General features: G+C 34.6%; 1 protein-coding gene across 2 annotated transcripts in view; it reads left to right on the top strand.

Moving 5' to 3' along the window:
* Positions 1–16,660, top strand: part of LOC146540521 (uncharacterized) — a 69,732-nt gene that overhangs the window by 36,649 nt on the left and 16,423 nt on the right. For both annotated transcript variants that reach the window (XM_085200564.1, XM_085200555.1), the window contains exons 4-5: positions 8,807–9,003; positions 9,810–9,991. In XM_085200564.1, coding sequence (XP_085056690.1) covers positions 8,839–9,003; positions 9,810–9,991 — 347 coding nt within the window. In that variant the 5' untranslated portion in view covers positions 8,807–8,838. The remainder of the gene's footprint in view (positions 1–8,806; positions 9,004–9,809; positions 9,992–16,660) is intronic.

Genomic DNA, 16,660 nt, shown 5'->3' with positions numbered 1-16,660 from the left:
ATGCTTTTAGCTCTGTTGACTTTGACATACTTCTTGCTACTCTTCGTGCAGTTAACGTTCCTTCCACAGTTTTAAACTGGTTTCACTCTTATCTCTTCGGTCGCCGACAATGTGTGAAAGCCAATGACAATACATCGTCTTGGCTTGACCTCACTGCTGGTGTTCCTCAAGGCGGCGTTCTTTCTCCTCTTCTATTTTCGGTTTTTATTAACAATATTTCAAAAGTAATTTCTTCTCCTTACCACCTGTATGCCGATGATTTGCAGTTGTATCGACATGGCTACTTACATGAATTGCCTGAGACCATCGCGCTCTTAAATGAAGATCTTGCTGCGATTCAAGACTGGGCTGAATCTTTTGGCCTATCAGTTAACCCAAAAAAATCGCAGGCAATTATAATAAGCAGTAGCAGACTTGGTAGTAAAATCAATTGGACCTCAGTGCCTAAGATACTCTACTCTGGATTTCCAATTCCATATTACGACAAAGTGAGAAATCTGGGTCTAACCTTCGACAGCAACTTGACTTGGGCATCACATATTAATGATCTTAGTAAACGTATGCACTTCTCTTATCATTCTCTGAAGCGTCTCCAATATTTCCTCCCTCATAAAACAAAAATTATGCTTGCGCAATCTCTTCTACTGCCAATTCTTGACTACGCTGACGTCTGCTATTTGGATGTGACGGAGGAGCTACTCAATAAGCTAGAGCGCCTTCAAAATCTCGCCATACGCTTCATTTACGGTCTTCGTAAGTATGATCACGTTTCCCAATTTCGAGCTCAGCTTAATTGGCTTCCAATTCGCCTTCGCCGAGATATGCACATCCTTTCACTCCTTTTTAAAATCCTTAATTATTCAAAATTCCCCCCTTATCTTTGCTCCCGGTTTCATTTACTTCCCACTCCCACACGCTCTAGGCGTTCTTGTGTCATACCGACACTTGACATACCAAAGAGTAACTCTAAATTCTTCCAAAAATCCTTTTCTGTTTATGCCGCATCCCTATGGAACCAACTTCCTAAATCTATCCAGAGAAGTCCATCTATAATGTCCTTTAAATCCCAGCTTAAAAAATATCTGCTTGCAACCTTAAACTCGTAAACTTCATATTGTAATTACTTCCACATTTTCATCTCATATATCTATATATTTCTTTTTTATTTTTTTATATATTTATTATATAACTATATGTATATATATGTGTATGTATGAAACTATATATTTTATATAGTGTGTATATGTATATCGACATATATATTTGTTTTAATTATGTATTTATATATTGTAATATAATATGTGTATTTTGTTTTGTTTGTGCTAAGTTAACTAAATGTTTAAAGTAATAACTTAATTGTACTATGATCTCACCCGCTACTTGTAACTCATCCACTTCCACTGGTTGGCTGGAAGAGATCTCTTATAGAGATAAGTCCACCTTTGCGAACTAAATGTATTTTATTGTTTTCTTATGTATATTTTGTGCAATAAAGAATATTATATCTATTATTCTATCACGGACTGCGGAGGACAAGCCCAGTTGAAGAAACGACAATAGCCACGTGTGTACGTTTGTCCTAATTATTATGCGAGTTCTTCATGATATTTACACCGCCATTTTTAAATCTATCGATTAAATATGAAACTTACACGAATTTATTAAATGAGCTTCACGCTCTATCCCGCATATAGCAGGGTAAGCAGATGGTATATAGTGTTCAAACATTCCGCTCCCCACTTTCCATCAAATATTATATATATATATATATATATATATATATATATATTATTAATTTATAGGGTACGTAGGTATATTGAATACCTACCTAGGTATATTGAAGTATACTTTTTACTGGTAAAAATCTATTTGAACGTTTTGAGGCTTCGATCATTTATACGAATATTTAAATAAATAATACGAATAATTAAATAAATATAAAAATTGAGGCTTCATTCAGCTTAACCTAAAACAGCAAAAGCAATTATAACTTCAAAGACAATTTTATTCTCCTCTAGAAGGATTATCTGAAAAGTTTCCTTATTTATCTGATGAGTTATGGGTCCAGTATAACTGGAAATCTAGCCTGTCCTCTTTATATTAGACGTAGAAATTGTGAAGGTCGATGGCTCTGGTTTGAAACTATATCACTAGAAAGATTGTATTTAAACCGAGTCTACTTTCTGTATTAAACAAGTAATAAAGATTTAAATTATAATGTCATGATATATTATTAATATACTAGTATGTTAATTCGTTGAAATTAGAGTAGAATGCTTGAAGTAATTTATAAGAGACACTTTCCATATATTTTATATGGTGTAGACTCCTGTCGTCCGAAATTAAATATTTATAGTTGATTAAAAGATGGATTTTGCTTTAAACATTGATATAATACCTCTACCAAAAATAATATAAATTAATTTTAATATTTTTCATCGAATAGGATAGGCTGTGTGTCTTTCTCTGTCTAGTAACGAGGTAAAGCGTTGAATTCCGTCACTCAACTAGCTATGCCTCCTGGCTTCGGCGGAAAGCGAAAGTGTTTTAACACTAGATTCCAAGTTCCCTGGGTCTACCTCTCTATATACCAGATGCTGCATCCCATCCCATCACTATTTAAAAAAAAAAAATGTTACTAAAAAGAAATACTGTTTAATTTTTTTTATTATCATCTATTTATAACAATCACATCTTAAGAATTAGATTAGTATATTAGACTTACTCATCATGCTCTAATAAACAATTATCCTGACCCGGCATAGCTATGTGGGTTGCGTTTAACCGACGTTGCGGGTCGCGGGTGCGAGTTACATAACCGTTAAGTTACCCGTTAACCGTTGGTGACGGTAGGCAGTAACGGTATAACTCAACGGAGTTATTAGTTCGTCTTCATGTCTTTGGAACTAACTTTGTATCCTATGTTCGTGCTAAATTAACACGGAAGTAGTGTTAAATAAGATTATATTTAATGGTTTGATAGTAGGATAACATTAACTTAACGAGAGAAATTATTTTTTATTTTATTACTGGAATAATTATAATTAAACTTCAATTAAACTTTAATTATAATTTAACTCTAGGTACCCTCAGCCTACCTTGCTAAAATGCTAGATTTATATGGTATGATAAATATTTGACACATGCACTTGTTATCATGCGTATAAAAGACATTTTTTTTAACATCATCCTGTATCCCACAGCAGCAGGATAGGTAGAGTTAACTTAGTGTTAAGGATTGTTTCTCCACTTTTCGCTGAATTCCGAAGGCATTGCGTGTTGAGTGGCTGAACTCAACACCTCGCTTTGCCCTCGATGCTAGAGCGATGAATACAAAAAATATTTCATTTTCAGCAATTCAAATGTATGGCGGAAAGTATTCTGCTTAAAGTAAAAGAGCTTAAAGAAGCATTGAAGATGTTTCATTTTAATCTTTTATTTATTTTATATTTATAATTTATAATAAGAGAGAAACAATTTAAAATTTCCTAATTAAATATTAAGACAGGTATTCGATGTTGTAATAATTAAAGTACAAGATATGATGTTCATTAAAATTCCTCATACGTTACGTAACGTAAGTTGTAACTCTCGGTCATAATAATGCATTTTTCTTTTGACGGTTGTTCGAGCAGGTGTGGAAATTATAAAAGACTAGCGGCCCGCCCGCGGCTTCGTCTGCGTGAACTACGTTATTATTAATTTCTGTCTCCATAAGTACCTACGTCCAATAAGTGACGTCCATGCAAAATTTGATACTCCTAGCATTTGTAGTAACGAAGTTTCATACAAACTTTGAACCCCAAAAACAACCCCTTAGAAGTCGAATATTGCAAATTCCCGTCTTAGCGAGCACCTACGTCCTATAAGTAACTCCTATGCAAAATTTGAGATTCCTAGCACTTGTAGTTTCTGAGATTTCGTGGTGAGTGAGTGACCTTTCGATTTTATATATAGATTCAGAAAAAATATTCAAACCACAAGCAATTATAGCTAAAATATCAAGTTTGTAAGACTATAATATAGCTTTTAGTTGACTAAAAGCCAATATTAGATGTAAGTTTGCATCTTAGATTACCTTTTTTTTTATCAGGTTCACGCTGTATCCCGCACACAGCAGTGTATTCAGTGGGAACCTCGTTTTAAAATACACCGTTCCTCACCCCATTTTATTCAGGGTATAATTTCTTTTTTTTTTGTATCCCGCACAACACAGGGTATTCAGAGGGAACCTCGTTTTAAGACACTCCGTTGCCCATCCCATTTATTTGAGGGTATAATTCCTTTCTTTCAGCTTCACGCTGCCGCAAATAGCAGGGTAGCCAGTGGGGAACCTAGTGTTAAGAAACTCCGTTCCCATTAAGTATAGTAGATATATATATACATAAATTCGGCTTAGAATCACGTGCCCAGACCAAATGATATACCACAAAAAATATGGCCATAGGTAATTATTTATTTTTATTGCGGCCACAAAGGACAGTGACCGCTTTCCAAATTGGGTAAACCAAGGTAACATTCCATCTAAAATACTGTTAGAAGCTATTCAAACTCAATTGCTTTACAAAATTTGCGTCACCAGCTAGATCAGTGTACCTACTACCTACTACCTACTACCTAGTACCTACTGTACCTAGTACCTACTGTACCTACTGCACCTACGACCTAGTACCGACTACCTAGTACCTACTGTACTTAGTACATACTGTACCTACTACCTACTGTACCTAGTACCTACTGTACCTAGTACTTACTGTAACTACTACCTAGTACCTACTGTACCTAGTACCTACTACTTAGTACCTACTACCTAGTACTGCTACCTACCTCGGGTACCTAGCTCTGTGGGTTACACACCGACGCACTTGTTAATTCAATCGTTTGTTATACTAAGCAACAATAAATTACATTAAAAGTCAAGGTTATTGAGAACGTTTATAATTTTGATGTTGAGAATAGCAGGATACGCAGATGGGACCTGTGAATCCAGTGTTAAGACACTCCATTCCCATTAATATTTCCATTCTCCTTTTTCCGCCTAATTCTGAAGGCATTGTCTGTTGAGTGGGGGAACTCAACGCTATACCTCGTTACCGGAGCAACGAAATGAAAGTCTTAAATATTTCGTTATTAAGAATTTCATTTCGAAGGTGTTGTTGGAAAATTAATTATTTTATTGAAAGGATAAAAATTTACAGAAATAGGTATAATAATGTCTTTTTCTATCTGATATGTCTCCACACCATATGGTTAGTATTTAGTCCATGGATTCAAATTTCATCACGAAAAATGTTCTTTTTAAAGAAAATAGTAGAGAATTCCACTGAAACACTTATTAAGCCAAAATAACAGATTTATATTTGATAAACACTTGTAAATCACTTCAACAAGTGTTTATTTTGCACTTTCATATAAATTTAACACCACATTTAACCTGGTCATTTTTTTCGAAGATTCACCAATAAATTGCAAGGTGTAACATAACACGTATGTGGTCCCAACGAGGACACCACTAGAGCTCAAGAAACCTGTATTTTTTTCAAGTTTTTACAATCACTTGTAAGAACATACTTTCTTTAACCAGCTATGACTAAGATGTTAAACAAGTAAATCTACGGTTGTTTATACATTTTGGTTAAAAAACAAAGAGCTTTCGAGACCGGCATGTGCCTCGTAACCGAGTGGCCTCGATATTTGAAACCACTATTTCATCTCGTATTGTTCTTACGCCAGTCTTCACATGGTTAATGAGTTTATTCTGTAAATATATTTATTATAGTCAAAGTTGGCTGGTTTCTCAGACGGTGAACTATCATGAGGTTTCGTTGGTTCATCTCACGTTTTCTCTTCTTATATTTTTGACAGCTTCATGCTGTATCCCATATATGTTTGGAGCAGGATATGCAGAAGAAGTCTAGTGTTGAGACACTCCACCCCACTCTGTCTCTCTAGTGTCGACACCAGAGCGAAGATATTAAATATTTCATTTCCTCAAATGGAAATTAAAGCTAAGAATGGTTGCTTACTCCACGACTGGCCTCAATGGTTTCTCATCTTATATTGATAAGATTATCTTATTCCAAATCTAATGTAGTCCAATCTACTATCATTTAAATAAGTTTAGTTATTATAATTCAAGTTTAAAGCTTTACAAATGTACTGTTTAGCTCGGAAACTTTAAAATTACGAGATAAAATGAAAGTAAAGGCGGCGTTGAGTTACGCCTCTCACCACGCAATGCCTCCAGTGTATGTGCCTTTATTTGAGGAGTGTCTTAACACTAGGCTCTCTCTGCCTATCCTGATATATACGAGATAAGCGTGAAGCTGATAAAACTACTAAAATCAATTAATAGGAATAAAACATTCTCTTCAATGAAAAGTATAATTATCTATATTAAGGTTAAATATATTTTCACAAACCTATATGTTTCAAAGTATATAATTATATATTTATTATTAAATACATAGAAACCCGTGTGAAAATTAACGACACCTCATATCCACCATGGACCGACGACAGCAAAAACTAATTGGCCATTGTTTTTCTATAAACATTCGTATTGTGATGCAATACCACGTAACAAAGACATATTGTCATACGTGCATAATTACATGTTTATATAAAATGGATCCCTAATTTTAGGTATTCTGAAGATACGTGGTTTTTTTTCATGTAAACAAGCTGAGCAAGCGTTAAAATATATGAGAATGCAATTTAAATGTCAATTGTAAGTAAATATAGTTTTGAAGTTTATAGCAAATATTATGTTTTGCCTCTTAACTCTCTGTGTTAGTTTTACGCTGTCCCGCACACGGCAGAGTAGGCAGATTGAGCTTAGAGTTAAGACACTCCGTTCTCTATTTTCCGCGGAATTCTAGAAGAGAATTCAGAGCGAGGAAGTAAAAATATGAAATAAATTAGTTCTGAAGTAGAAATTGAACTCATAACGCACGCTTGTTGGGTACAAGCGCCACGATTGGACTATCAGAGAGTAATTTCTGATAGTATTGTTAAATTAAGATATATAATAATTATTTTAAAGTGCAAGTTAACAGCCGATTAAATCTAACATTGAGCAAGTATCTTCATACGATTCGCAGGTTTCGCGTATTCTTAGCGAGTTGTTAAAAAGAAGTCAAGGTTTGAGAAATAAATGAGGCAACAAATGCGTGAGAGAATTCGTAATAAACAGACGGACCAATACATACATGTCTGTCTACACTAGCTGGACTATAAAAACTGAATTAAAATTTCAAATTTTGGATTTTCTTTTATAATAGATAAAAAGATACATATAAAGAAAAAGATATATTATAAGCTATATATTTTCAAAGTGTAATGAAATTCTTGTCTTTATTTTCAAGTTAAACTGAAGCCAGTTATGGCGCAGTGGCACAAACGTGCGATTGTAAACGTGACAGATTGTGTGTTCGATTCCCGCTCGAGGAAATAAAATATTAAATATTTTTCTGTCTTCGCTCTTATATCAAGGCTAGGCGACACTCACAGGTAATGCCACCAGAATTCAGCAGTAATTGGGAATCTGAAGTGTCTTAAAGGGAACCTAGGGTGCCTCTGTTATATACGAGGAATAAAACAAATTATACATAAATAAACTATGTATACATAGGTTTAAATAAATACTTGCGTAAATAAGAGCAAGAAAAAAATTAAATAGCGGATATTTCTAATTCCATTGCCCTTATATACTGCAACTATTACATACATTAGTACCTAATTTTATTACATACATTTGTAACATGGCCGTCTTATCCAAGTATAGAATTTTAAATGGTACGAGAATTGAATTCTAATTTAATAGACTTATATGGAATATAAATATTGTTTTTATTTTATTATTTTTAATCTTAAACTCTATGCAGGTAGAAGTTATTTTATATTCAAATCATTTTATATCAGTTGTTTCGTGGAAATGTTTCTATTGGATTTTTGTACCATATATAGGAATATTTTACGTTTTTAAGTAAAAAACATGTGTATCTTTGAATTTAGTTTTTCATGTATAATATCAAAAATATAAAAATATACATGATTTTAACATAATTATAAGTATCTACCTATATTATAGAAACATATTTACATATATATTTTAACAGAATTGCAATTAATTATCTACCTATATTATAGGGAACATACATATATACACATGTACATAATATGTGATTACATTGAGGCCAGTCGTGGCGCAGATGCACAAGCGTGTGGCTATAAACACGTTGTGGGTTCGATTCCCGCTCGAGGCAATGAAATAATTTATATACTAGTTTTTTTCGCTCTGGTGTTGAGACACATGCAATGCCTCTAAAAATCCGTGGAGTGTTTTAACACTTGGCTCCGTCTGTCTAACCTTCTACAAGCGGGATATAGCGTGAAGCTGGAAAAAAAGTGATTATGTATACATACTGGTATTGCTATATAGCTATGCATAAAACCCTGTAACTTAGGAATGGTATTTTAAAGCAATTAACAGTACCTTTCACTCACTCTATTTGGCCATTACTACATTCACGAGAAAACTATAATTTAGTGGTACAAATATTAGGCATATCTAAAATATAAAAAAAATTAGCTTCACGCTCTATCCCGCACACAGCAGGGTAGGCAGAGGGAAGCTGGGTTAAGATACTCCGTTCCCCACTTTCCGCCGAATTCTGCGTGTTGAGTGGCGGAACTCAACGCCGCGCTTTGTCTCGACACCAGAGCGAAGAAATGAAAATATAAATGTAAATAAAAAATGTATATCTCAAAATTCAAGTAAATAAAATGATTCTCTCCTTTACAGGTACACAACAATGACATAAGAGTTAAAACAAAATGGCGTTACGACTAAAAAAAGATATAAAAAAGGCGTCGTACTACGTGTGGTTCCTTGGAGCTCAGGAGTCGCGTGGTCTGCGGGGCGAGGAGTTCGCTATACCTGCAATACGACTTTTGGAAGAGAGGTCGAGGGATTTGGAACCTTTTAAAGTTACTTTGCAGGTAAGTTTTAAAATTCGAAATAATTTTTCTTTTGAAGAAGATTTTATTAAAGTTTGAGAATTACTGTTTTACTGTAATTACGTTACTGGTAAAGAACTGTTCGCCTTCTTTTAAGTTGGTTCAGAAATAATTATATTAATTATTGTTGATTTACACTGTATACCTCATATAGAAGGGAAGGGACAAGACATTGCTCTCAACACCGCGTCTTGTCAACAATAAGCAACTAAAGTGGGGTGGGTAATGAAAATAATTCATTCCCCAATCGGGAATAGAACCTACAACCGTCACGCTTACAGTCAGGTACTGTGCCAATGCTCATAACACCCTCAATTTTAATCATAATGTTAATAAGAAAAGAAGAATTCAATTTTATACAGTTTTTTAATTATGTACTCAATACCTATACTTATAATAAAATCGTAAGAGGGTCGGTCTGTACTTGGAAGATATTTAAAAATAAATGTTATTGGGAACTTTTATTAACGTTATAGAGCCCAAAACAATGATTTTTAAAATTGTTACCTGTTTGTGTTTGTCTGTGCGTTCGTTTTCGCTAATCTCAGAATCAGCTTAACCGATTTAGATGCGGTTTTCACTATTGGATTCTGGCAGGCTCCCGAAAACATTTTGTTTTATTACAATCGGTTCATAAATAAAAAAATTTAGTCAATTTAAAGTACTTAGTTAGGTCGGTTTTTGTTGAATACACTCAAATAAATATTCGTATAATTCGAGCGAGCGTAGCCGGACGGGCCCACTAGTTGTTACTAAAAGTTAAATAAACATGAACTCTACTCCTACAGGTGTCACACAAAGGACTAAAAATAATTCAAAATGTAACAGCGAAAGGAAAGCAGCAAACAATCAAGCACTTCATACCGCATGGCAGCATCACCAGCGCGGTGGTGCAGGGTGACGTGGTGGCGTGTGTCCTGCTGCTGTACAACCCCATCACCGGCTGTCCCGTCCACGTACACGCGTACCGGTAAGAAGTAACAATTAAAGTTAATTGGGTTTAAATATGGATAAAGAATTTGTTTTGATAAGGAGTTCTCTATAGTTAGAGATATCGTGAAAGTGATTAAATACTAAATATTCTTTCTTATATGTCTTCCAACTGCACGTGAAGGAGCTTAGTGTTAAGACACTCCGCTCTCTATTTTCCGCCCAATTATGAAGGTATTGCGTGTTGAATTGAGTGGCGGAACTCAACGCCGGGCTTTGCCTCGATACTAGAGCGTAAAAGTGAATTTATTTCCTCCAATGGAAATCAAACCTACAACATGTTACTAAAATACTAGGCATAATTTTTTTTATCATAATCGATTTTCTATGAAGATATAAGACTTTAAAAATTCCATTCCTTAAAGGCTAACCTGTTCCATGGCTTACTTACCAGATGTCGATATAAATGTATCAAATAAAAGTTACAAGTGTTACAACACTACGAGTTACTTAGAAACGCGGTCGTGCAAGGCAACGCCGTGATTTACACATTTCTATAAAATGACTTGAAAAGGAATTGTTCCGTAATATAATGCAATGGTAGTACACCGCAAGTACGTTATGACTGGTGTCTAATATCTTTTGCGAAGGAACTAGAAACGAATCACGCTTCACGCTGTATCCCGCACATAGCAAGATAGTTGAGGGAACCGTGTGTTAAGACATATCTTATCCGGAACATAGTGTTTGGACAATCTGCTCCCCATTTTCTGTTGATTTTTTCGAGGCATTGTGTGTTGAGTAGCAGAACTCACTTGGCTTTTGCCTTGGTGCAAGAGCGAAGAATTGAGAATATTAATAAATAATATTTTTTTGCCTCGAGTGAGAATCGAACTCACAACCGTCAGGTTACAGATATATAGAGATTTACATTAAAACAGTATTATGGACGCCTGTCACTTATCATTTCGTTCCTTCATCCGCTTAATGATCCAAGATTTAATGCTGAATCATTAACAAAGAAATTGTAGAAATTTCATTTCAATATATTAAAAGATATTTTATTAGAAGCCAGTCGTGTCAAGACAGGTTGCAGGTTCGATCCCATTCGAGGAAATAAAATATTGATTTAAATTTATATTGTCTCTTAAATTTATGTGTCGGGGCAGAGCGCGGCGTTGTGTTCCGCCAATCACCACGCAATACCTTTAAAATTCAGCTGAAAATATCTTGTCACTAGGTTCCCTCTTATATCTTGTACCTTACTATGTGCGGGATACAGCGTAAAGCTTACACTTAAATATTGTAAAGACACTTCCGTTATACACTTTCCGCGGAATTCTAGAGGCATTACATGTTGAGTGGCGGAACTTAGCGCGGCGCTTTACAAGGCAAAGAACTAGACTCCAAGAGAAAGGAAGTGAAAATATTAATTTAATTTCCTCGAAAGGGAATCGAACCCAAAACCTCTCGCCTTTAAAAGCTATAAAAATTTTCTTAAATACATATTTAAAATTCTGTACATGTAAGCGATTGTATGGCAACAGACATGTGATCTACCGTCCGCGAAGCCTTAACAGGTTTGAGATCTCGAGATATATCACACCACTGGCCGGTGGCCACTGACCTGCCGAAATAATTTGGATTCATAGCGTCGTTTAAAGTTGGAAATATATTCGTATTACAAGTAAATAAGTAATATAAAATATTTTTAATAATTCATTTTTAATTCTTCGTTCTGATTTTCTTTGATTTAGTTGAGTTCAGCCTCTCAAGACGCAGTAATGCCTCCATAATTAGACGGAAAATGGAAAGCGGAATATTTTAACACTAGGTTCCCTCTACCTACCATGCTACCTGCGGAATACGAATTAATTTTTAAATTAGATAAATAAATAAATAGATACATTTGTATATTATTGTTGATATTAATTGGACTTAAGAAAATACTTACAGCCTTTCTTAATAATTTAGTATCATTTAAATGCTAATTGACATCTCTGCGAGTCGTGCAGCTGTTTGCTAACTGTTTCTTATAGTTTCGTGTGTTATACAAAAAAATGTAAAGAAATGTAGAATAAATACTAAGGAATATGTAGAACGATATTATCGTTATCAGAATTTTAAGTAAAGAAAGTTATTCTATAAAATTTAACATTCTTAATCTTAGGTCAATAGGTCACCATTTTATTTTTTACCTATATTAAATTATTATATATGAATTTTAAGACTGCTTCTTATATGAATATAAGAAGTGTTTAGTTCAGTTAAGTTGTGAATTTCTTTCCTTCAAATTTATTATAATTGTGGGCTCTAGGCAGGGCACAGCTTATATAAATCTATATATAAATAATCTATGTGAATTGTAAAATGTAACGGAACATTAATATATTACGTGAAGTTATTTTTTATATGAGAACTTATCCGTTTCAGTAGAAATATTACATTTCAAATACAGATTTAAATTTTAATATTTTTAAATTTTTCTTCTTTATATCTTTACACTGTATCCCACACACAGTAGTGTAGAGGGAACCTAGTGTTAGGACACTTCGTTGCCCATTTTCCACCGAATTCTGAAGGCATTGCGTGTTGAGTGGTGTGACTCAACGCCGCGCTTTCGACACCAGAGCGAATAAATTAAAAAAAATCTATATTTCATTTCCTCAAGTGAGAGTGAGAGAGAACCTAACCCATAATCACAAACCCAAACTCAAAGTCACACCTTTGTGCCCTACGCCAGGATTGGCTTCAATTCAATAATAATAATCATCCATCCATCCATCAGCCTTTCAACGTCCACTGCTGGACATAGGCCTTCCCTAATTCTCGCTACTCCATCCGGTCCTGCGCCCTTTGAATCCAGCGGATTCCCGCTGTCTTCTTAAGGTCCTCGGTCCACCTGGTTGGAGGGTGGCCTGTGCTCCTTTTGCTGAGACGGGGTCACCATTCGAAGATCTTTCTTCCCCATCGGTTGTCGGCCCTCCTGACAATATGGCCTGCCCATTGCCAATTCAGCTTGCAGATTTTGAGATAAAAGAAATACCAAGCATAGCCCTCTCCATCGCTCGCTGAGCCACTTTGAGCCTGTGGATAAGGCTTGCAGTGAAGGACCACGTCTCAGTGACCACCAATAATAATAATAATCTTTTAAATTCCTACAATATATTCTATAATATGTGGCTTCGTAAACAATAATAAAAGCAGGTGCCCTTTATCCACCATTTACATAGGCAAAACAAAAGCTGACATTTGGCGTGTTTCAGTGTTTAGTGTCGCAATGGCCCCGAATAGCGGTACTGGCGCATCTTTGAGAGCTGCGCCTGCGCAATACAAGTATTCAAGTCGAGTATATTTGTTTTTAACCTAAAGAGGTTCCCTTTGGGAAGGTCATTTTTGAAATTTTATATTTTTAATACAGGTTAACGTGATAGTATAGAAATTGTAATATTTTTCATTTTGCAAAAATAGGCAAAAAAGACCGATTAACTTTTTACATACATAAATATTTGCCTCTTACTTTGTTTGTAGTAAATATTAATTTAACAAAATTGTTAACATATTTACAATTTAAACGTAAAAACAAAACGGAAATTGAATACTTTAATCTCTCTACAAAATTAGGATGACATTTACAAAGCTAAAAAGTTTATTTTTAATTAATGGATTCGCCAAAAGGTGAGAAGTTAATCGTCAAAAGTTTCTCTCTGTAATAGAAAGGGGGACCTTTGCCATACAATAGAAAATTACAGCCAAGCTTATTGTGCTATCTGAGACAGTAAATGTTAATTATATATACATACATACATATACACTATACTTTACTCGTGTCTGTATATATATATATATAGCAGTATAAATATATAGAATTATTATTAGTTAGTACCAAATATTTTGAAAAAGTTGAATTTTATGTTTAACGCAATTCATAAGGTAAACATTGTGAAAATGTGTTTTTTTTAAATATTTTTAAGATTTTTTTCAATTCGAATCTATTGGATTTGAGTTGATTATTTAAAGATAAACTTAAAGTTACAGTCATGGCACAAGCCAGTAAACAAGACAGGTTGTCTGTTCGATTCCCACTCGAGGCAATGAAATACGAGTATGTAATATTTTCATTTCTTCATTCTAGTGTCACTGCCACTTACAAAACGCAATGCCTCTAGAATTCTAAAATATAACAGAGTGTCTTAACACTAGGTTCCCTCTGCCTAACCTACTGTATGCGGGATACAGCGTGAAGCTTACACTTAAATATTGTAAAGAGAAAGTATGTTAAATTGATATTGAGGTGTTCCAGCAATTCTATTGTTGCTAGCAAATTAGTCATGTGTCCACAATAGATATGTTAAAAAGCTATACGCCTTACAGTCACAGCTTACAGCCTTACGGTACCTAATTTCAAATGTATATATCTACTAGTGGACCCGTACGCGGCTACGCCCGCTTGAACTATACGAATATTTATTAAATATATTTATTAAATTATTTTCAGTTTTCAATAGAGAGATGCGATAAGCAAGCTCATTTTGGGTGACGTTTTCTAACAACAAACTTTGCAAATCGTTGCTTAGCAACGACAGTTGTTATAAACATGGCGGAATAAATTACATGTCAAATTAATAAGTATTTTAATATATTGGTATATATCGAAAATATTATAAATATGAGAAAAAAAAAGTATCCTATGTTCATCCCGAGACCCTCAAGTATCTCTATATGAGTATTTTATCACAATTAAATTAGCGGTTTGGCCCTGATTGCGTAAAAGACAGACAGACAGACAGAGCTACTTTCGATTTTATAATATAGGTATGGATAGATAACTTTAAGCTTATAGCAATAATTTCTATCGTTATCGCTTACAAATGATAGTTCTTATGTTATCTTATCATACAGTATCTTATATACAGTAGATGTTTTCTGTATATCTGTCTGTCACCCTTCTCCTCCTAAACGAATGGACTAATTTAGCTGTAATATTTCTAGCCACTACTGGCCTCACTAGACATGTAGGGTTCGATGTCAACTCGAGGATATGAAATATTTCCAAAATAACTTTGGTAACGAGGCAAGTGCGGCGTTGAATTACGCCACTAAACACGCAAACTCTAGAATTTGGCGGGAAATGGATAACGGATAATATTAACATTAGGTTCCCTTTGCCAACTTTACTAGTAACCCAAAAAAAATAAGGAAGTCATCTTCAAAGCTAGATTTAATAATAATAAACTAAACATGAAGCAATTCTAGTGACATATCACGGTGCATCTCAGGTCGTAGGTAGTTTAGGTCGTACTACCTACGACGCGAATACCTCGGCAGGTATTTGTGACAAGGACTGTCTGTCTTCGTAAATACCCTTTTACTTATAAAACCTTATAAAAATGATGTCCTTTTTAAGAAATGGTAAACTATTTATATTGGTTCCTTAATAGGAATTTTTTTTCACGCTGTATGCTACACATAGCAGGGTGGGTAGAGGGAACCTGGGAACCTAGTTTGAGACGCTACATCCCTCATTTTCCGTCGTATTCTAGAGGCATTGCGTATTTGCCGCGTTACCTGGGTGAGGAGCATTTTCAATATTAAATATTTAATTTCCTCATGAGAATCGAACCTACAACCATTCGTGTTTAGAGTCGCACGCTCGTGCCCTTGCGCTATAACGGGCCTCGATGATACTTAGGTAAACAAAAAACGTTATTAGAATTCAAAACTGATACTATAAAAATATTAAATATTATTTACAACAAAAAAACTGTAATTACTACGTTTCAATCTAAAATGTCTGATGACAAATTTAAATGTCTTTTTTTTTCAACTTTAAATGTCTTTATTTTAAACAAATAATTATGAAATTCTTGTTATTTCTAGCAAAACTTAGTGTAATTTAGATAACAGCTTCATAGAAGTTGTCCAGTAGCATTGACCCTAAGATGTGATCAGGAAAGCTAATAGAATTATAATTGAAATCCTGCTTTTCCACTTTTTCATTCTAACACCTGTCGTCCAGTAAAAGTCGCGTGGTTTCGCTTTATTTTAAAAAAATCAAAAAACAGATGATTTAAATTTTCTCTCTTTTTCAAACACAAATAATTAATGGTTATTCTTCCTCCTGGCATTAAGGCAGGCTTCCTTCTGGCAGGAAACAGTGTAATTATGATCTATAATAATATAGTATTTTGTTTAGGGAACGTAGAGTTAAGACGTTTCCCATTTTCCACCGAATTCTGGAGCGAAGAAATGAAATTATTAAATATTTCATTTTCTCGAGAGTTAATCGAACCCACACTTTGAGCGCCTACGCCACAAACAATACACGAACTAGCACTAGCACTTGCACAGTAAAAGTCGACGACAACCATCAAAGCGTACGATTATCATATATCACTGGAAGCGACATCAGTTAGGTTACTGTACGCGTAAACATCGTAAGTTTAGTTTTCACATTACCTTTCTCTTTATTAACATAATGCATGATAACAACTGCGCCTAGAAGCATTGACCCCTGTCTCTGCGCATTCAAGAAAACAACATATTTTTAGTTTCACGCTCTATCCCGCACTTAGCAGAATAGGCAGAGGGAACATGGGAACCAATTAAAGTGTTACTACACTTCTTAACCTAACTTAACTTCACGCTCTATTTCTAGCGGGTTAGTCACCTCTTTCGTGAGGGTACATACCTCTTTGGCCTCGTCCAC

Source organism: Heliconius melpomene, chromosome 2 (assembly GCF_056956725.1).
Source record: "Heliconius melpomene rosina isolate 202511_hmr_F chromosome 2, ASM5695672v1, whole genome shotgun sequence".
NCBI classification, from domain to species: domain Eukaryota; kingdom Metazoa; phylum Arthropoda; class Insecta; order Lepidoptera; family Nymphalidae; genus Heliconius; species Heliconius melpomene.
This window is presented reverse-complemented; position numbering and strand designations above follow the sequence as displayed.